This window comes from Ambystoma mexicanum, chromosome 1p (assembly GCF_040938575.1).
Source record: "Ambystoma mexicanum isolate Mex_15411 chromosome 1p, UKY_AmexF1_1, whole genome shotgun sequence".
NCBI classification, from domain to species: domain Eukaryota; kingdom Metazoa; phylum Chordata; class Amphibia; order Caudata; family Ambystomatidae; genus Ambystoma; species Ambystoma mexicanum.
The window spans coordinates 1,085,318,916-1,085,341,638 of record NC_090921.1 but is presented as its reverse complement, the minus strand read 5'-3'; the positions used below and the strand labels follow the sequence as shown (position 1 = coordinate 1,085,341,638).

Below are 22,723 nucleotides of genomic sequence, written 5' to 3'. Positions count from 1 at the left end.
AATAAAAAAATAAAATAAAATTGGGACCCATCTAGTACATATTTAAGCATAATGGATCATAAATAATAGGCAAAAAGTTCACTTGTGCATCTCATGTGGATGTAATATTTGCGGTGTGCTGGGTACTTGCTCCTCGTTCCCCACCAGTAGTTTGTGCCTACTTTGTGATGCCCAACACCCATGAGCTGGTTTTAGCCCGCGGTCATCAAATCCTAATTTTGAGCCCTGGATGGCAACTTCCAGAATTCCCCAAGTACTGAGATGAGGAGGATGAAGGAGTTTGAACACGGTAACAGGACCTCAAACAATAATATGCAGTCCAGTTGTTTTTTCAAACCACCTGTGTGTGGGACATTTAAACATGGCCAGCGCATTTCTGATCGAGGCAGTGCAGGAGAAGACATTGGCTCCTGTGAGAAGGCTCAACAACGCAAAGATCACGTACTAGTGTGGCGGAGCAGGGAAGGCCTCTAAGTCAGAAAGAGTAACGCTGCTACAGAGACCGATGCCGTGGAGAGGCTGGGAGCTGGAAAAGAGGTTCTGGGCATTTGGCAGTTCGAGAAGGCAGAATTCTCCATTCTGGGAACTGCAGGGAAGCAGATGCGTGACCGCAGAGACACAAAGGAAGCCAGTAGAACCTCTGTACACTCCAGTGTAGCAAGCGGGTGAAAGCAACACTCTGCAGAAGCGCAAACCAGACCGGATACACTGGGGACAAAAGGGGAGTCTACCCAAAGCCAGTGGCGACCCCGGGGCATTAACAGCAACCGCGCCAACAGCAATTTAAATGTGATACAGCGAGACTGTGAAACACCTAAGAAGTCCTGGCAGGAGAACACACCAGGCAGTTGGCATTGTATAAAGAATCATAGCAGGAGTGTACACCAGGAAGTTGGCATGGCATAGAGTTCTGGCAGGGGAGTATACCAGGCAAATTGCAAAGCTATCAGAGATGCTAAAGAAAGACAGTGGGCCTCATTACATCTGTGGCGGTAAGGCAACAACGGCGCCGCTAGTGCTACCAGCGCCGTTGTTACCATGCCGCCACATTACGAGTTCTGCTCGCTGGTGCCGCTCTGCACGCCTGGTTAAACCAGGCGTGCAGAGCAGCACCCGCAAGCAGAACAGGATGGTAGCAACTGTAAGGTTATGAACGGTACCGCTGCTACCATCCTCCCATTCCCATTGATCCCTATGGGGGCTCAAATGGGAATGGGCACGTACCGGCTCCGGGTCCCGCGCATGGGGAATTACCGGGCCTGCAAAGGTTGGAATGGCCCGGTTATTCCCCTTTCGCAGGACCCGGTGCCGGACCCCAGTTTGGGGGTAGTCATGCCCTTATTAAGGGCATGGCTACCTCCAACCTTGTAATGAGGCCCAGTGTGTTCTAAACCAAGGAGAGATTGGTATTGAAGAAAGACAGTGATTTCAAAACCAAGGAGAGAAGTGTTAAAGAAAGACTGTTACAGAACTTATCTAAACAGGTACCTTGTGGATCAAGGAGAGACGCAAAGGAAATGTTAGTAAAAGAGACAGTTGCCATTCTACTTAAGAATCCATTGGAAGGGGTCCTCCGTCTGGATCTAACCTTGGAGAACACCTTTGTTGGAGCTATTCTTACTTTTAGTTGTGAATGCTTTTTTGCCACTTTCAAGTTGAAGATATTTTACTTGTGCATTTGTATTTTATTTGTAGTATGAGGGTCAGGATAAGATTGTTTTGAACAGAAGGACGGCTTTTCAGTTATTGATTTCCTGACACAGAGAGATCCTTAGTTTTGGTTTATAGATGGGGAAACTCCTCTTTAGCATAGGGCCAGAGAGTCATTTTCCCGACCCATTTTCATTTAATAAATATCTTTGACAAAAACATGGCAACCTTGTGCCGCGGCGTCCTTTGTGGATTCCTTTTTGCCGGTTGCTAGCGAGTTTTTACCGCTGGCAATCAACACCGCACCATTTCTCTGCAGCAACATCAGAATTTAAAAGATTTATCACTGGATATACATCCAGATCCGATTGTTAATTTGTTCGGGCTTTGAGTATAGAAATGAGCTGGCCCCGATGAAGGACATTGATTCTGAAATGCATAGGCCATAAAAGGCTCATAGGATGCATCTGCTCTGACAGTGATGTATGATCGTTGAATATTAAAGAAAACATTAATAAATCCGAACATCTTTTCTAACAAGCATAAACAAAGCCTTTGAAGACTTATTACCTTTGACCAGCATTGAACCGTCATACCACATTGTGGTAATTGGGAGTGCAGCCCGCACCGCTGGCTTCACGGCCTTGGTCCTAACTTTTGTTCTCCACAGTGTGCCATTTCACGGAGGCACCTATATAGCAGGTGTGCACCCCTCTTCGAATAGCTTCTACATTAGACAAATTACAAAAATAGCACATCAGTTTGGTGGTGCACACTCACTACAATCATTTTAACCTTGTGCCTGGCTCTCATTGTTGATGCCTCACAAAATCCAAACCCGCTATCAGGTTTACCAACCTTTATTTTTTTTGTATTTTTTTTTTAAATGCATTTTTTTTGGGGGGGGGGGTTGCATACAGAAAGTGGTAGATCCGTTTCAAACAAAAGTAAAAGCCCAACAATCAAGCAGTCCACACATTCTACCATAAGTCCATTCTTTCAACAGATGAAAGTATTATTCCAACAATATTTGTGTTAGTAGGATAATTGGAATGTCCATGACATCAGCCAGTATATCAACTTTATTCCAGAACTCTTTCAAGGGACAGGACCGTAGCAAATGCAAAGGGTGGGTTTCTGGAGCATGGCACCTAAAACCGTCCTTAGCAATGAGTGACATGGCTGGTGTGGAATAGTCTCCTCAAAATCTTAAATTTGATTAGTTGAAATCGAGAATTGTATACCACCTCCTGCGTAGGCAACATCCGTGTCCACATTAGTCAGTGGAGCTCCAAGATCGCCTTCGTACTTAATGCAGATCTTCATTTGCAAACTGACCATATGTCTATAATGATATTGGGGGCCTAAAATTACTATCCACAATAATTAACTCAATGCAAGGATAGATTTCAGATTTTTCTGGAAACATTAGCCAGTGCTTGTGAAAGACTGGCTGCATAAAATAAAATTGTAGTCAAGTTGTCAGATAATTACAGATTTTAGTCTGAAAAATCATCTAAAGTGACTAACTGTTCCTTCGTAACTATGGAGCCTATCACCCCGGGTCAGTATCCCTTAGAGATCCCATCTGTTAAGCAAAGTTGAGTTGAAAGTGGGAATTAATCCTGGGCATCCCGATAAAGGAATGCTCTGGGCATAAATCAAAGTAATCTGATGTTTTTGAACAATCTTAAACCAAGCAGACACTGGAGACCGGACTGGGTCAAAGTTTGACGTTTTCTTATGTGAGTGATTCAAAAATACATCTCTGGCTTCAGACCCTCATCTTCTTTTTTGACACCTTTAATAGTTTGCATACACAGTAACATTTGAATCATGGCATATAACCTAGTGTCCTACATAACTAAGCAGCATTCAGTCCTCCGTCCATTCCTTCCCACCTACCCCCCCGTTCCTTTCAACCTTTTCCCCCAGTTCCTTTGGCTCGATCAGGCCAGCATCTGTATCCTTTAAGAATCGCCCAAAAACAACCTTGCCATTCTCAGTTTACAAGTCTATGCTGAGAAAGTTTGGTCTTATTCCAGAATTGGGGACAAGACGTCTGTGAACCGGTGAAGGATCCCCTCCTTGGCCGCTGTGACCTTTCCTGCCACTAAAATGTCCCAGATCTTAACTCGCCATAAAGGCAGCAGAGGGCCCTTATGCACCTTCCATGCCCGGGCGATCGTGATCTTCGCTGCTAAGAGAACCTGCATGATTCATTTAGCCATGCTCCCCGACCTAGGATAGCTCACCTGTATCGGGGGCCCCCAACAAGATTATCTTGGGTTCCATTGGAGGTCTAACCTGGGTGATGGCTCCAACAGAGTCATCCACTTTTCTCCAGAAGGTCCGGGCATGGGGACATTCGCACCACATATGGAAGTACGTTCCCCGAGCCGCACAGTTCCTCCAGCCCTCGGGGTTCAGTGTGCTCTTGAAACAATGCAGGCGCGCCGGCAGGTAATACCACCGATATAGCAGTTTAAGTGCACACTCTCTATTCGTCACACATCTTGAGAAGGAGTAGTTTCTCAACCATATGTCCACCCATGTCTGATCCTCTTGGTTGCCCCATGTCCCTTTTCCATTGGGCAATATAGTGAGGTTGCAGAGTAGATAGATCGCTGTGTAGGAGTTTGTACAGCTTGGAGATGTTCCCCCTGCGGGAGCAATCCAACAGCCTGTGTTAAGCGGGATTCTGGTCACATAAGGCCCTTGCTTTATGATTGGGTGCATTATCCAGTGTCGGATTTCGGCATAAGAGTACCTGTCTGCCTCATAACGAAAACCTTATTTTGCAGTCCTCAAAGGTGCAGGGCAGACCATTCTCGAACAGTTGCGGCATGGTTCGTTATCTACAGTAGTATGCAGGCCCAAACCTCCCAGGATCCCACTTAATTTCATCGCCCAATTCCATGTTTTTAATGTTATTTTAGTGGATAAAAGAATGCCAGTATCTGCGTGCTGACGGGGAAGTGCATGGCAAGGATCCAAGGGGGAGTGGTGTTCTGGATTGTTGAATCGCTACCCATTTCGGGGGATCCCCAGGACTGAGACAGGCGAGAGTTTAATTGGGCTGCTATGTAGTATTTACGCACATTCGGAACACCCATCCCACCTAGTCGGGCGTTCCCTATCATCACAATCCTCGAGATCCAGAGTTTCCCCGCACGCCACACAAATCGGAGGTTCTTTCGTTGGAGTTGAAAGAGCCTCCTGTGGGATCTCCACTGGGAGTGTTGAGCAGTAATGGAGGAATCTTGGCAGCAAACTAATTTTGCATTCTGTAATCCGCCCCATCAATGAGATCTCTTGTATTTCCCATCTTCCTAAATCAGCCTCCAGATCTTTAAACAGTTGTGGAACGTTTGCTGTGCAAACACCCCCTCAGGAGCACCGGAATGTGAACCCCCCCACATAATGTATGGAAGTTCTATTACATTTAACCTCACAGGCAGGTAAAAGAGCCTCCACTTCCTCCGATGTAAATCCCACCCCTTGGGCCCCTGATTTGTGATAAATAATCTCGAAGCCCATCACCCGTTTAAAGGAGTCCAATTCCAAAAGAGAATGCTTCAAGGAGGGTTGGATGTTTGGGAGGGAGAGCATGACATCATCAGCATAAAGAGACGCCTTATATTGCTTATACCCATTACAAAGCCTGTTTGATCTGCGTCATTAATTTTTGTGAGGACCCTCGCTAGTCTGTTGGCCTGGATTTAAGAGTAGATGTTGGCATCAATAGTGAGCAAAGAGATCGGACTGTATGAGGCAAAGTCTCTAGGGTCCTTTTCAGGTTTTAACAACAGAATGGTGTTGGATTCTTGCATCGAGGGGGTCGTATAGCCAGTCTGCTGGAAGGAATTCTGAAGGTGAGCCAGCAGTTGAGCCTGGAAAAGCTTGTAAAATCTAGACGTGAAACCATCAGGGCAGGGGGCCAAAGCTTTAAGAGATATAATAACTGACTCCACTTCCTCCGGAGTAATTGGACCCTCTAGGGCCTCACTATCTGCCTCACCCAGATTTGGAAGTGCGGCCCCCTCAATGTATTACTTCTGGTCCGTCAAAGTTTGGTGGACGGCCAACATGATTTCAACGATGTAGGACACGGACTGCTGTAGTTTAACGTGTTCAGCCTACTGAATGTTGCCCTGCAGAACGCATAGGCACATTATCGTAGTCAGCCGCTGGGTTTTTGCCAGCTTCCTAACCAAAAATGTATTTGCTTTATTACCCATAGCATAATATCCCTGTTTCGTTTTGAGGAGGGTCCGAGCTGTTCCCTCTGCATAGAGGGCCTCCAACGTCTTCTAGTCGACCTGCAAGGACCAATGAGTCCTGGGCGACTCGCCTTTTTTATGCTTGTGCTCTGCCACTTTCTTTTACAGCTAATCTCTCATCTCCCCTCAATGTTTCTTGTGGGCCGCCCCATGAGCTCCCCTTTAATTACAGACCTTCATGGTGTTCCATATAGTCGCTATTGATGTGGGTCCTATGGGGTTCTCTTCGAATGGCCTTTGCAATCCCATCCCCAAGTGCCATATCATTTAGAATTGTCATACAAGCTCTAACGAGGCCTGGGGTTTAGGGGGCAGTGGGGCCACGATCACACACCCGAGCTGTTAGTAAAACCGAGGTGTGATCTGATATCACCCTAGGCCCTATGGTCACCTCATCGACATATGACAAAAGATGGGGCGGGGATAGCCAAAAGCAGATCTGTACGAGAAGAGGAATGGTGCACATGTGGGAAAAAAAGAAGCCCCTTGCCACCGGGTGCATTAGCCTCCAGTTATCTACTACGCCCAAGGATTTAAATATGTGCAGCAACCCCAACGTTCATGTGTTTTTATCAGCTTGCGGGTCTGGGACCCCATTAAATTCTCCCCCTATAACCACTTGACTCTCCTGAAAGGGGAGTAGCTCTAACTCTAGCTCTACAAGGAAGACCTGTTGTCCCTCGTTGGGGGGCATAGATGGAGATCAGGGTGTAGAGTTGTCCAAATAGACTACCTTTGACCCCTACATATCCCCCCTAACCCCTGGACATTGCATCGTCTCGTGTTCCACAACTTATTTATCCCCTGGATGACAAATTGTTTAGGGAAGGCTCTGCTGCACATGCAGTAGAAGTCGGATGTGATCAAGTGAGTTTCTTGAAGACAAACAGAGCTTCCCAGACACCACAGGTTTATACTATGCTTGGCAGGAGAGTTCAGGAATTTTACATTAAGGGTCACAAATTGTAACTTCTGTTGGGGGGGGTGCCCCTTGAACATCGGGGTCCATCATCAGAGAAGAGGAGGCAGGATGACTGTCTGCTTCATCTCACTTTATTCTCTGTTCCATACTGTGCAGCAACCAGGTTTTTAACTTTTTTAACCAAACTTTGTGTACCAAACATGGAACAGTAACGGGTATGGGCATATTGCACCATTGGCCCGCCAGTGCCATTTCACTGAAGGCCTGGAGTATGCCACGTGGAGCCTGGGCCTTACATTCCTGGTGCTGTAAACCTCCTGCCCAGGTGGTGTGCTGATATGTTTCATAGGGACTCCGCTCCGGAGGCCCACCGGAGCAGTTCATGTCTGCTGTAGGGAGGTTTCTGGGCTTCCGCACCTTCACCCAGGTATTGTGTCGTGGTCTAGGGTCATCTTGATTCACCAGGCCGGAGGATCTCGGTGGGGAGGTACTATTTGTGCTAGGGTAGCTTTTCCCTGGGATGCTTTCTGCTTCATCTAGGGATTCAATGGTCCTCGTAGTGCCCTCGAACATAAATTGCAGCATAGCTGGAAACAACCAGCAGTATTTGATCTTCTGGTCTTGCAGAAGAGCAGTCAATGGTCTGAGCTACTTCCTTCTTCGCACTGCTGCAGCTGCAAGATCTTGGATGATCTGCAGTGGGCCTCCCTGGTATGGTAATTCTCCTTGCGTTCGGCTTGCATTTAGGATCTCCTGCTTGGATGTAAAAAAGGGGACCTGGGTGGTGACATCCGGTGGGGCATCCACAGGTGGATTCCCACGGCTCTGCAGCCTATGGGTGCGATCCAGAAGTAGCATTGCTTTATCCAAGTGCGGCAGGAGAATTTGAAAGAGCCTGCCCACACATTCATTCAAGGTGTGCGCCGGGATTGAGGCTGGCAAACCTTTTGATTCTTAGGTTGTTTCTACACGCTCTATTTTCTATGTCTTCCTGTTTATACTCCATGGATGCACATTTCCCTTCCAATGATTGGATCTTGTGCTGCAGCTCTGCTACCGTTTTGACCCTTCCTCCAACTCTCCCAGCCTTTGCTCCACCTCCAGAAACCATTTGTTTGGACGGTCCACCTGCTACAAGATCTCAGATATGGAGTTGCGGAATTCTGATTTGATTTCTGCCATAAATTATTGAAAATCCTTTTTAGTGGCCAGTTGCACTGAGGGCTGGTCAGGGGAGTGGGGCGAGGCACGTGTTGACTCCATTTTACTACCTTTGTGGAGAGACTCCATGTTGGCATTCTTCTTAGGTTTATGTTGTTTTGCCATGTCTTCAGCTTCTCAGGGCCCCCTCTCTGTGTGCAATGTCACAATACCTGGCTCCCAGTGCAGAGGCACTCTCCTCTCCTCGTCTGTTAGCTTCCCAGCCAATGCAGCGCACAACCCAGGGAGGGGGGCCAGAGTCGGTCACCTTCCCCGCTAGCAGCATCCCTCCTAGCTGCCTCTTGAGTTTACCGCTGCCCCAGATCCTTAAGCACTGCTCTCCCCCCATCCCCCCGCCCGCCTCCCCGGGCTGGTTGTCAGGGCTGCCCCTCACTGTGGTTGCTCCAGTTTCACCGGTGCTCCAGGGATGGGGGGGCTCCTTTCTGGGCGATAGTCAGCCGGGGGGAGAGGGCCAGTATGGTGTATGGCTCACTCCACTACACCCACCCCTCGCAAGCACCCAGTCACAAGCCTTCAGGTTTGCCAGATGTCCCCTAATACCAAGGGAGATGATCCCTTCGCTCACACCACCAGCTGCGGTCAACCTCTGCTGCACGCAGCACAAACAAGCCCCAGAGTCACGGCGAGTCAGCGATCGGCCACAGCACCCCTTGGGCTCCTTACCACCTGCCCGGAGCCACGCCCCTCCTCAGCCTCCCCTGCCTCAGCAGGAGACAGTCCCCGGCAAGCGAGAGAGGGTCCAGCAGCAGGGCGAGCAGGTCACTCCGGGACAGCCGCCATCTTTGAAGCTTCCGCGTGACCACAGCCAGGCACACCCGCACCTCATAGCTCGTTGTTCGGGTGCCCTCCTTACCTGCAGAGACCGCGTAGCCTCCGATTAGGACCCGCGAGGAAGCAGCCCTGCAGCAATAGTTGCAGGAGACGTTGCTACACATGGAGCTCCAGGCAGAGGCGGGAAGCCTCAGAAGACTGGTGCCACACCACTGGGAGCTGCGGCAGTTCATGGTAATGCAGGGCCAGGAGAGGAGGTGGGAGGCAGTTGGTGGGAGATTCGCCACAGTAGCAGCGGAGGGACCACCAGCCTCCCAGTAAGCAGGGAGGAGTGAAGAGACACCACAGGAAGTGATGCGTGGCAATGCAGCAACAAACAAAGGAGCGCGGCTCCAGCAGATAGTATCAGCTGGAGCCTGTGTGCACCACAAAAAAAAAATATCCGTAAACCACCAGGGACTTACCTTTTTAAAAAAAAGTCCACCAGGAAGGCTGTTTACAAAGAGAAACACTAGTCTACCAGGGATCTCTCATGGGTGTTAGTTGGGAAATATTTGTCTTTTAACAACTGGCCCTGCATAGTTCTATGGACCCCCAAACATGTTGCCTTTGTTTTTGCACCTCTCCTGACTTTTTACAGGGAAGTTCCGCCTTCCAGGCTGGATTTTAGATGAGAAGAGGACTCCTCCAGCCATTTATTCAGATTTGCGTTGGAGCTGAGAGTCCCTCATAGAAGAGTCCCTCGTAGAATAGCAGACTGAAGATCTGAAGGGGACTCCTGAAAAGGCCCAGCATCCCTTCCTGCATACGGCCCAGTGAATCCCTGTTGGACTACCTGATCTGCCAAGATCCTGTGTGGTGCTTCACCCCCTGGACTAGTGGGACCAACCAGTCTCAACATGTTCTTGAGGATCCAACCGTTGTCCACCTTCGGAAGTGTCCCTGGACCGCCCAGTGGACTGACCAGCACTCCAGTGGGTTACCTCACTAGAACCGCCATTGTTACACATTTGCAGCCGGAACATTGGTGTTCACCAGCTTGTGGTGCAAGTCTCCTTCCTGCTGAATTTGAGCTTCCTTGCTTCAAGGGATTCCTGCTCTGGAAGGTCGTCTTCGACCGAGACTGGACGGATGCCTGTCCTAGTCTGTGTGAGGTGGCCGTCACTGTAACTCTCCTTCCCCCTGTTCTGCGAAGTATCCTGCATCGCTTCTTTCTGCTTTTCTCAATCGTCAAGAGTTGCACTCACTCGGCTCCTGGACCTGACCGGAAGGATCCTTGCACATGCAGCTCCTGGCCACCTCTCACCAGAACCAACGGTGGGAAAACCAACCTCCAGCTAGCCCCCCCGCCCCCCAAACTCCACCCCCATGTCGACCCATCCAGTCCTCTGGCAAAATTGGAATTATGGGGGTATGTAAACGCAAAGCATTTGCCCCCTCTGTCCTCCATAGGATAACATTCAGAACAAGTCTTTGTATCATTCCATGCCGCTGCTTTTTGGTTGTTGCGCCCGGAACAGTGAAACCTGAAACATGACACATTTTTACTTAGAAGTAACTTTGTTGTATCTCTTTTCTTGAACCATAACCAACACAAGTACTTTACCTGCACCGGATAAATTCTGGGGAGATGCATTGTGACTTTTGGGCACACAGCCCCACTCTTCATAGGGATTGGACTTCTGAAGCTATGACATATTTCTTGTGACTTGGTTCCATTTTACTGCATCACTTACCTTCTTTTATTGAGTTAAGTAATTGAATGCATTTTAAGAACCACTGATGACTGTATATATGTTTAATACTGAGTGTTGTACGATATCACTTATTTGTTGAATTAGTGTATGTTTAAGGCCTAGGATAAATATAGTATTTTTGTAAATTCCTGTCTAAATTGAATTTTTGTGTGCTTCATTGTGTGGGCTCATTGTGGACCCCTGACCCCAACTCTCACTCCTCAGAATAGCCTTGTCTGCTCTCCATTGCTAGCTTGATTGGGTTTTGGCTAACCTCCGAATTCCCCTGTACAGTATAACTAGGGTGGTCTCCTATAACCTGTCCACCAGGCCACATTTTAGAAATCCATTTTACCATTAGGCCATAGAAAAAAGGAACAAGAGTCCATTTTGGGCCTCCACTTGGCCCATATCAGAAATGCATCAGGCCCGTGTGAGTAAGGGGGTGGGGCCTAGAGGCCCTTATGAGCCCAAGCTCACACCCCCCAAGCCCTTCCCATTACATGCCCCCTGGAGACTGGTAAACCATTGGTCAGGGTAAACTGGCAATTCCTGGGTGGGAGTGGTATATTTTAAGGTAAGCTTGGGTATAGTTAGTTGTGGGTTAGTTGGGTGAGGACAGGAGATGGAGGATGGCATCAGAGAGATCAGAGTAGGAGAGCATGAAAGCAGTGTGGAGTTTATTGGAGAGAGTGAGTTCTGTGGAGTGGGTGTGGGGAGTGCATGTAGTAGCAGTAGAAAAAAGGTGGGAGTAGTTGCAAGTAGTGGGAGTGAGCAGTGGTGGGAGCAGAGGCATTGCTAGAGGGTGGCTGAGGGGGCTATAGCCCTAAGTCTTTTGGTTGTCGCCTCGGATAGAAGCTCAGGGGATACAACCAAAAGGCTAGCTAGCCCCGGGTCCCGACGGTTCCGACATTAGCATAGCCCCAGAACTTTTCCAGACCTAGCAACACTCCTGGGTGGGAGTAGTGGTACTGCCAGTAGAACGAGGAAAAGTCGTAGTGGTAGTAGCAGGGGAGAGGTAGTTGAGGAGAAGCGACAGTAATGAGAGGCGGTAGTAGAGTACTCATCGGAACAGGAGAGTGGTGGTCATGGTAGCCGATAAGTAGTAGTGACAAGGAGGTGGTGTAGTAGAAAGGCGTGAAGATGGGTAACATCGGTGGGAGTAGTAAGGTTGAAGTTGGAGGTAGAAGTAGTAAGAAGAGGAGTAGAGACAGGAGGGGGAGTGAGACAAAGGAAATAAGGTAATGTCAAAGGATGGAGGTTTGAAGGGGGGTGTAACATCGGAGGCATAGTAGAGTGGTGGGGCGGAGAACATCTTGGGACACCAATATAGAGCAGAGCAGCAGGTGATATTGTGTGTGTATGCTAAATAGTTGGAAACGTGTAGAAGGAGGCACGGCCTTAGTGCCTTAACCCCAAACCTGATTGGCCCAAGAATTTCCCAGAGATCCCATCAGCCCACCTGTTTATACAAAATACACCTGGCAACAGGTGTCGTAGTGGTTCTTGAAAGTTGTATACAATGCAGAAGAGCACACAGCATCCTTCTTTAGAGACTTCAAGCATTGGCTGGGTTCTCTTACCGTGCTTTGAAGTGGTCCTTATTTCTCTCAGATTAAATTATCAGTTTGTTTCTTACCTGTGATTTAACCTGGGGCATTCCCCCAGAGTTCCTGCTCATCTGCACGATGTTAAACATCTGTGTGAAGCCACAGACCAATGCACGGTCCACAAGCTTCATTTTGAATGGATTGTGTCCTCCAACATATTTCACATCTTTGACATGAAATGTCCACAGCTTTGCTACTTCGGAAATTTTTCGGCAGAGGGCGTCTTGCGTCGATGGCATTGGGTCGATGTCCCTCGAAGGTCTCCGTCGAGGGCGACGTCATCGGATGTTATAAATAGGATGCACAGCACCCGTAGCCTCAGTTCTATTTTTTCAGCAAACATGTTTTCTTCGAGAACTTGGCGCGCCTTGTGTATTCTTTGTGAATGTCTTCATCTACCCCTCTGACTCTGTAGTCTGGCTTTAAGAATTGCTGGGACTGTAAGTCTAAGATGTCGATTACGGATTTATTTGTGGTGTCTGGGCGAGAGTCATGACACCGACGACTGTTCAAAATGCCAGTCGTTGACTGCTAAACCCAGTATGTCCCGGAAAAAGCTGCAAAAGGGATGTCCACTGACGATTTGAGCAGTGACTCTCCTCGTCGGAAGGAGTCCCTGGGATCTAGATCCCAGAGTGGGTCCCGCCACTCGTCCTCGTCTCGGCACTCCTGGAAGCAGTGTCACCGGTCCGACCCGATTACGCACCTGCACCGCATTTGTTTGTGGTGTCTGGCCGAGAGTCATGACACCGACGACTGTTCAAAATGCCAGTCGCTGACTGCTAAGCCCTTGCCGGAGCGTAAGGGGAAGTTACAGATAGGTCGGAGTACTAAACCCAGTATGTCCCGAAAAGCTGCAAAAGGGATGTCCACTGACGATTCGAGGGGTGACTCTCCTCGTCGGAAGGGGTCCCGTGGATCTCGATCCCGGAGTGGGTCCTGCCACTCGTCCTAGTCTCAGCACTCCCGAAAGCGGCGTTACTGGTCGCCTTCCCCGTCCTGGTCGGAGGATGGCACCGCGAGGAAAGTGGCTTGTACCACTAAGTCCTCGACTCCCGCGGCCTTCCAGGAACAGAGGCTGGCGATTTTCCAATCCCAGGGCACAGTTCTGTCCGTGCCTTCGGAAGAAGCCGGCAGGGAACGGTCTTGGTCCGATGCTAGCGCGCCTTCGGGCCCGGGTCCTCGGCACGATAAACATCGGGAATCGTCGAGGTCCCGTACGGACAAGGCTCTGGTTGATCGCCAGAGACGTGCTAGGTCCAGGTCTCGGTCTTCGTCCCCAGCGAAACTGCAGAAGTCGGGTAAGGGCTCAAAGTCAGCGCCGTGTCCGTCGAGTACGGCTGTCGGTGCTTTGCCTTCACTCCAGCCCTTGGAGCCGTCGGCGCCATTGTTGACGTCGATGCCGGAGCCGTCGACGCCTTTTAGGTCATTTGGCCAGAATTTGCCGGGGGAGGTCCATGTTACTGTGGATCCTCCAGGAAAAGCTAAAGCTAAGACGCTACAGCCTTTTGTCGACTCCAGGCCCACTCCTGTTCCTAGGCAGGAGTTCTTTCAGCCTCTGGATGATATCTTTGAGGGCGAGGAGAGGTCGGATTTTGAGTTTGACCCGGTTGAGCCTGATGAGGCTCCTGTCTTTTCTAGAGACAGCCAGTTGGAGGAGTTAAGGCAGTCATTGCATGATGCCAGTGGCCTGGACACTTCTCCAGAGGTGGAGTTTGGCAGGCCTGAGCCAGGGGCTCATGCAGAATCCTCTTATAGGAGATTGATGGCTAGAGTTACTGAATATCTTGGTTGGTCCAGTCCTCCAGTGGCATTTGTACAGGATGACCTCACTGATATTTTGGATCAAGGTCCGTCCCCTGACCCAGTATTGCAGTTTCATTTGACTTTGCAAAAAAGGGTGGCGGCTACTTGGCAGACCCCGGAGTCTCTTCCGGCCCTTAACAAGTCGTTAACTAAAAAATACAGCCCTTCCAGTAGCGACCCCAGCTACCTTTCCTCTCGCCCCACTCCTGAGAGTTTGGTGGTTCAGGCGGCTACGGCCACCTCAAGGCAGGCAGCGTACCCTACCATCCCTCCTGATAGGGATGACAAACGCTTCGATGGTTGGGCACGCAAGGCGTTTTCTGCGGCGAGTATGGCGTTGAAGTCAGCCAACTCCACTTGTGCCTTGGCAAGATTTTCACAGACTCTGTGGAATTGTGTTTATCTAACGGCTGAACATATTCCCGAAGGGGAAGAAAGGGATGCATTCCTTGCTCTTGTGCAATATGGCAAGGATGCCATGTGTGAATCCCTTCAGTCGGGGTTGGACACGGCCAACAGTGTTAGCCGGTCCATGGCTGCAAGCACCGTTATACGCAGGTTTGCGTGGTTGCGGAAGTCTGGTTTTGCTCCGGATGTACAAGCCCGTCTTCTGAACATGCCCTTTGATGGCTCGCATTTGTTTGGCAGCAAGGCTGACTAGAGCCTTGAGAGGTTGCAGACCTCTAAAGCTGCTGCTAAATCTTTGAGCGCAGCTGTGCGTCAGCCTTCCGCCTTTTCATCCTAGGGGACAGCAGTGGAGGCTAGGTTCCTTTTGTTACTAGTCCTCTTTTGGTAGGACGCGAGGAGCCGCCAGTCAAAGGGGTCAACGTAAAAGTGCCTGTGGTGGTCGGGGAAATAGAGGTGCCAAAGCCGTTCAGGTAGCTGCATCTTTGCCTTCAGGGGCTGCCGCAGCAGCTCCAAAACTACTATCAGGCCATGTTCCATTGTTCACCGGTTGGGAGCAGACTGTCTCGGCATCTCGAAGAATGGCGACCTATTACTGCCTTCCCTTCCTAAAGCTGCCTCACGACAATCCACTGGAGATGCTCTCTTTGACGGATCTGGATCCGCTCCTTGTGCTGGAAATCTTGACCCTGCTGGAGAAAGGCTTTATAGAACTGGTGCCTGTAGCGAAGAGGAACAAGGGATGGTATTCCCCATATTTTTGGATTCCAAAGAAAGACTGGAGATTGTGACCCATCTTGGACATGCGTTGGTTGAACAAACTCCTTAGGAAGGACAAGTTCAAGATGGTCACTCTTTCTCTTCTCAGGTCCTCCAGGCCCTTCGACTTCAGGATTGTTTGGTGTCTCTGGACCTACAGGATGCTTACTTTCATGTGCCGATTCATCCAAAGCACAAAAAGTACCTGAGGTTTGCAGCTTGCACTTTGTTTCGGGTCCTGCCATTCGGATTGACCTCCGCCCCAAGGGTCTTCACCAAGCTAATGGTGGTGGTGGTGGCAGCGTATCTCAGGCGAAGGGGGGATTCCCGTCTACCGCTACCTGGACTAGCTGATCCTTGCGCGTTCTCCTGAGCAAGCAATGGATCATCTCAGCCTCACCTGCCACTCCCTCCACAAGCTGGGCTTCTCCTTCAATTTCAAGAAGTCGCATCTGACACCTTCCCAACAGCTCCAGTAGATCAGGGCTGTGTTGGACACGTCCTTGGGAAAGTGCTCGCCACCCAAGGTGAGGGCTCATCACATTGTGCAGATGGTGGACAAATTTCAACATGCCCAGCGTCTTCCAGCTTTCGAATTCTTAAGGTTGCTCTGCCTCATGGCATCCTGCATTTTTCTGGTGCCAGAGGCCAGACTGAAGATGAGATCCCTGCAATGGGTCCTCAAGATGTAGTGGTCACAATTCTTAGGCAACATGTTGGATCCCGTTCAGATTCCACTCTCGGTCTCGCAGGATCTTCTGTGGTGGGCCCACGATGGGAATCTGATGAAGGGGGAGCCATTTTGGCAACCGTGGCCGGAGGTGACAGTAGTGACGGACGCTTCCCTTACAGGATGGGGAGCTCATGCCGACGATCTGACTGCCAGCGGTCGTTGGTCTCGGTCCGAGTCCAAACTTCACATCAACCTATTGGAGCTGAGGGCCACCAGGCTGGCCCTGAAGGCTTTTCTGCTGTCTGTGTGGGGGAAGAGTGTCCTGATCATGACGGACAACACAGTGGCCATGCCGTACCTCAACAAAAAAAGGGGGGGTGAGGGGGGTCACTCCCGTTGTCCAGAGAGGCGATGCAGGTCTGGTTCTGGGCAATACAACAAGGAATATCACTCTCAGCAGTACATCTGGCAGGAGAGGAGAATGCGGCGACAGACGCTCTGAGCAGGCAGAGCACGGTCTCTCACGAGTGGGAGTTGGCTCAGGAAGTCCTTCGGGAGATCTTCGCCCTTTGGGGAACCCCACAAGTGGATCTTTTCGCGACCAGTGCCAACCGGAAGTGCGAGAGATTCTGCTCAAGGGAATTTCCTCAGAGAGGAGCCTTAGGAGACGCATTTGTCGTGGATTGGTCATTCCCACTTCTGTACGCGTTTCCTCCGGTCCCCGTCATTCCGCAGGTGTTAAGGAGGTTGCGGAGGTTCGGATCCCTCATGATCCTCATTGCTCCGGATTGGGCAGGAGAGCGTGGTACCCAGACCTTCTCGAAATGTCCATCTGCCCTCCACATAGTCTTCCCTACCAAGACTATTCTCTCTCTTTCTCTTTCTCTTTCTCTCTCTCTCTCTCTCTCTCTTCAGGAGGGGTGTCGGGGGAATTTCTCCATCCAGAGGTCAAGTCTCTCAACCTTCACGCTTGGTATCTGAAAGGTTGAGATATAAGAATTGGGACCTCCCGGATGACGTGATGCTTTGGGCCAGGCAGCAGGCAACCAAATCCCTGTACCGTTGCTGTTGGCGTAGGTTTTGCGATTGGTGCAGAGGACACAATGTCAATCCTTTTCAGTGTTCCATTGCTATAGTTCTGTCTTTCTTGCTTTCTTTGGCCCACAGTGAACTTCAAGTAGGTACCATTAAAGGTTACCTGGCGGTGCTGTATATCTTCAAGCACTTGTCTGAAGAATGTTCTTATTTTAAGATTCCTTTGATTTCCCAATTTCTAAAAGGGCTTACTAATGTGTTCCCGCCGTCCCTGTTTCAGGTGCTGGTATGGGATCTGAATTTGGTCTTGAAATTCCTGATGGGTGCTCCATTTGAACCTTTGCACTCTTGTCCTTTGAGACTGTTGTCTTTCAAGACGGTTTTCTTGGTTGTGGTTACATCCGCTCGCAGAGTGAGTGAATTGCAGGCACGTTCATCTAAGCCACCCTTTACTGTGTTCCACAAGGATACGGTTGTACTGAGTGTACGTCCTTCCTTTCTACCTAAGGTAGTTTCATTTAAGCCAGAAAGTGGTACCTCCTGCTTTCTATCCTCCTCCTCATCCGGGTAAGGAAGAGGAGCGACTCCATAGGTTGGACCCAAGAGAGCTCTGAGCTTTTATATTTCTAGGATGTCCAGGGTCAGAGTGGACGATCAACTCTTTGTGGGTACGCTGGACACCAATTGGGTCCAGGCTGTTACCTAACAGACCTGTCCATGTGAATTATCCTCACCATTAATGAATGTTGCAGATTGGTGGGCAAGAACCCTTCTGAGGGGTTGGGAGCTCACTCCACTAGGGGTGACGCTACTTCCACAGCCCTGAAGCGGGGAGTTCCTATTAGGAATATTTGTGACACAGCGACATGGGCTTCTATCCACACCTTAGTCAAACATTACTCTCTGGATACGCTCCATGGTCAAGATATGGAATTTGCCATCTGATTGGGTATTCTAAATTCTTTTCCCTCCTCCATTTTCTGGTACTGCATTGGGAGTCTGTCAAAGATGTGGAATATGTTGGAGGACACAATCCATTCGAAGAACAAGTTACTTACCATTGGTAACGTTCTTTTGACTGGAAGTTCCTCCAACGTATTACACATAACCCTCCCAGCCTGCCCCTCTGGAGAATTTCCTATGCTATTGCAGCTTGCGTTCCCTCAAGGCTATGTGCAGTCAAGCAGGCATTGCGTACAAGCATGTCACGTGTTATGGAGGAAAATACATAAACTGAGGCTATGGGCACCGTGTGTCTTATTTATAACATCCGGTGACGTCGCGCTCATAGGAGTCCATCGAGGGACATCGACCCAACGCCATCGACTTTCCGAAGTAGCACAGCTGTGGATTACATGTCAAAGATGTGGAATACATTGGAGGAACATCCAGTCGAAAGAACGCTACCAGTTGGTAAGTAACTTGTTCTTCTATTCCTATACAATTGACATGCAGATTTGCCTGCACAGCTGAGGAGACAAATCCAGTTTTGTCTCCGGTTTTGGAAGGGAACAACAAATAGCTGTGCAACAACTTCCTTAATGGCTCAAAAAATGACATACTGGGTCTAGACGCCACTTTACAGAAATGTACTCTATGCTTACCCCCTACTTTCTTTGGAGTAAATGTTCCTATAAAAAGATTTTCATTTAGGAGCTGTCATACGCCTTGAGGCTCAGATAAACTCTATGGTTAAAAACTCCTTTTTACAATTTCAACTCTGTAGTGGGATCCTCGCTCTCATTGCTACTCACTTCCAGCACCAAACGCCTTCCAGAACTCCACCCCATGGCGGTTGGTGTATAAACCAACTCTTGTTTGCAATACAGTAATTCCCGCTATTCAGGTCTACCTGACGAACAAATCCAGAGACTCCAAAGAGTACAAATTGCTGCTGTTCGTTCATGTTCGCTTGCTTACACTGGCTTGCAAGTAACTCCAGGTTTCAGCGCAGCATTTTCTACCTATTCTATAGATGTCTCGACGGCACAGCAGTGAAACAGTGAGCCAAATTGTCTGCTGCTTCCCTCTGATATCAGTTTCAACCTACTCTTCTCCAATGTTCAAACTACAGGAGGCGAGCGATACTTCGTTTTTGGTCCTAGACTCTAGAACACACTACCTGGCATTGGACCAGACGATCTCAGATTCCCCTGAAATCGGGCCGTCTTTTTGTTTCAGCAGTAATATCTCTCATGCTGTTTACACTCTTTCTTTACTATTTCCCCCCTCTCCCTTCGCCTGCTTTCTCTCCCTTCACCACTTTGCTCCCTTTTCATCTCTCACTGCCTTCCTTCTCATCTATTTTTCACGTTGCTCATTTGCTTCTGTTTTTTGACATCGTAGCGCCTCCGTGTAATTGAGTTTGCAGTGTGCACTCTAAATCAATGAACAGAGTGCATGCTATTGCAGGTTTGCTTTTAATGCATGAATTTCCTGTGCACCAACATTAACATGCGTAGTGGAAGAGGGAAATTGATGCGTTTGTGTTTCCCTTGCTCCCGTTAGCTAGTGCAGTGATATTGGTAACAATGGGTCAACTGCACACTTGTTCTGTATGAGTTGCTCAACAAACTGCGTTAAGTCAATTCCGTTGCCCTGTTGTCTTCACTATGTAGTGATCTTCCGTTCTTATTCAGTGGAAACTCTCGATGGCCCTGTTTCTACAATGCATTTCACTTGTAAAGGCTCTTCAATAACATAACTGTTTTGTAACATTGTTTGAGGGTGATTTGCTGGAATGTAGCTCTGGATTTCCTTGATGAATCGAAAGCAACTTAAAACATGCTAATTTAAATACATGAGTATTTATAATAATAAAATCTTCGTTTTTCTAGCTGGGCCCATGGTTGGCAGTTGAGATCCCAGACCTGATCTCAAAAGGGCTAATCGAACACAAGGAAAAATGAAGAGTCCTACTGACTGGAAAAGGGAGACTGCTTGGATACCAAGAGAGGATTGTTAACCCTCCGTCTGAGCTGCACATCCCTCTCTTGGGGTTCCGTCCGCACAGGAGAACTTTTCAATCCCTTTGCACAGAGCTAAAAACATTACAACATGATGGTTCTGGCAACCTCAGCTTCAAATCTGTTTTGTAGGGTGTAGCACACTAATAAACGTTGGACTTTCTGAATGTTCTTATTGGTGAATTCTAAACTAAATTCAGCATCAAATACTACCTAATTGTGGCACATAAACTAGCTTTGTTCTGCAATGGTCATGATATAATTTCATATTGAATGCAATTTAGTGATCTTGGTTGCTTTAAGCCTTCACTGCAAATTGTGTTTTTTCCTTAAAGCGTAAAAATTGTGCAGTTAACACCTCATCTAATGCTTCCCCTAGGATTTTCCTTTGTTTTGTGTGTGTTTTTAAAACGTTTTTTTATACATCAGCCCATGTCATCGCCTGATTTTCGGAAGATATGGGAACATTCGACATAAACACAATTAGATAATGATAATGCAACCTTAAAAAAAGAGTAATAAACTGAATTCTAGGAAAATGTTGGAAAGCGATTGTGTGAGATCATATTGTCCAATATAAATGTGCCCAGTTTCAGCCACTACCACACACTTGTTTATTATTATTCATTTAATCAGTGTAATGAAAAGCGTCCTCTAATAAATGAGTCTCCAATTCCATGTCTGTGATATTTCAAATCCTAATTTGTATTTCCTGTTTGGTGGTTAACGCCCAGTTCTGTGATCTTCATTTCTTGCTCTTGTATTGGAGCTGTCCGACGCAAGACTACACTTTCTGCACTGTTCTTTCCAACCGGTTCATGAAGTCCTAATTCTAGCCCTTACTCAAACTCATTTATTTTCTACAACAGTTAATTGGGTGTGGAGGATGCTAGGATTGTCTTAAAGCTCATCAAAAGGTGGGAATCACCGGCATTTCTCTGTGTGTGTATTTCACAGGGTCGAACAATCATTCAGAACGCTCCATCGAAAGCAATCTTGAATGTAAACTATGTTTTGACTTGTATTTGCTATCCCAGTGTCCCAGACATGTATACGGGAGCGGCACTGTATTGGGTTAAATGGATTTTGTATAAAACATGTTTTAAATATGTATGTTCGTTCTTGGGGTAATAATCTGGAAAGCCATTCCAGTCTGACCTGACCCACACATGTCATTCTGCTTCTACAAACCTTATTTTGCTGTTCTGAACTTCCTTTGCTGAGACCATTTGATGAGATGTTCTCATTATAAGCTGTTCACAGCTTAATAATAGGGTGCCATTCATGATTTCACTGGTCTATAGATTGTTTTAAGCTTTTATAGTTATGATCTTCCTGGAAGTGCACTGCAGGAAACTGCAAGCGCCCCATATCCCATCATTTGTGGTGACCCCGAACACAGATATGTTGTCACATGCTTCTTCTCAAATATAGGTGTTGAAGGACTGAGAGATGCACTTGACCAAATACCAAGATCGAGGCATGACGGAGAGAATGGAGCCTTCAGGGTGAACGTTAGATTGAGACACAATAGAAGTTAGTTCAAACATTAGAAAGCCAGTATGATATATCCCCCTCTGACTGTATGGTCCTACCCCGTTTTCTCACGAAATATCTTGTAAACTGGGAAGTGTGCTTCTGGAAGCCTTGCCGGATATCCACTTCATGAGCACCACTCTTTACTAAAGAATGACAACAAAAACAAACTTGTTTATAAGAATTCTGAAAGCAGACGCATGGTCAGATTTAATTGGAGCATGACTGGGTGTGCCAGCATTGGAAATGACTCCTTTAAATAGTAATGGGAATCCCCTTTTGTTGGGAGAAAGTCCCAGAACTATGGCCCTCTTCTGGAAAATCTGAGAAAACCATTTGTGCCATTCAAATATTTGATGATAGTGAACCTTGCTGCAAGCAGCTGACTGAGTGCTGCACAAGAACTCAAAAGTAAACGAAATATAAAGTTTGACAGTTTAAAATAGTTGCAACATAATAATGCTTAAACTAATAGTTCATCGTAACGGTAGCTATTGTATAATACGTGTCGACTTGCATGACTCTGAAGAGAAGGTGCCATCGCTCTTAGCTTCACGTGATCACCCTGACGAAGGATGATTGGCCGAAATGCATTGGCCACGGCAACTGTTTCTGCCACTCAAGTAGTTTCTGATGAAGGAGCTTCACGTGATCACCCTGACGAAGGATGATTGGCCGAAATGCATTGGCCACGGCAACTGTTTCTGCCACTCAAGTAGTTTCTGATGAAGGAGCTAGTTTAATAAAGAATGGTCTACACAGATCAAAGTACTGAATAACCTTGCTGTACTCTATTCCAAATGCCTTTAAACTAAATGTGCTATTGAATCCTTAGGTGGAACCAATATTGGTGGAGTCTTCCCCAGTTTTTGTAACTGTACTTTTCCTGAACAGTGCAACTCTGGTTTTTGATGACCAATAAATACTGATATTCATCATTACTGAAATGTGATGCATATATTTAAGCCAAGGCGGTGCCACTCCGGCCCCTTTGCACTTGTTGCCTGCCCCTCACCGAGTGCTCATACATTTTTGCAGAACGAGCCACCCAGGTTCATTCTTTACCAGACTGCGGACATGTAATCCCATTGCACATTAACAAATGATTTCTCATTGTCACGCCTCACTATAAAATGTTAGTCTGCTTTTAGAGTGATGAAGAATAACCAAGATCCGCCTAGGTGTTGACATTTCCACTGCTTCTCCCAAAGAAGCCCACTTGATTGGAATGCATCAGCCTGCCAATGAATTGGTCAAGTCTGTTCACTCGTACTTCGATGAGCAACTTCGCGCCATGATTAATCTGCGATATGGGCCTATAATTCGTCCATACAAGAAGGGTCGCTTCCA

At 47.9% G+C, this 22,723-nt stretch overlaps 1 protein-coding gene across 1 annotated transcript in view; it reads left to right on the top strand.

Annotated features, from left to right (window-relative positions):
• UFC1 (ubiquitin-fold modifier conjugating enzyme 1) overlaps nucleotides 1–20,515 on the top strand; it is a 269,665-nt gene extending 249,150 nt beyond the window's left edge. Inside the window, exon 6 of the mRNA XM_069604677.1 lies at nucleotides 19,709–20,515. Coding sequence (XP_069460778.1) covers nucleotides 19,709–19,780 — 72 coding nt within the window. The 3' untranslated portion in view covers nucleotides 19,781–20,515. The remainder of the gene's footprint in view (nucleotides 1–19,708) is intronic.
• Nucleotides 20,516–22,723: the final 2,208 nt, after the last annotated feature.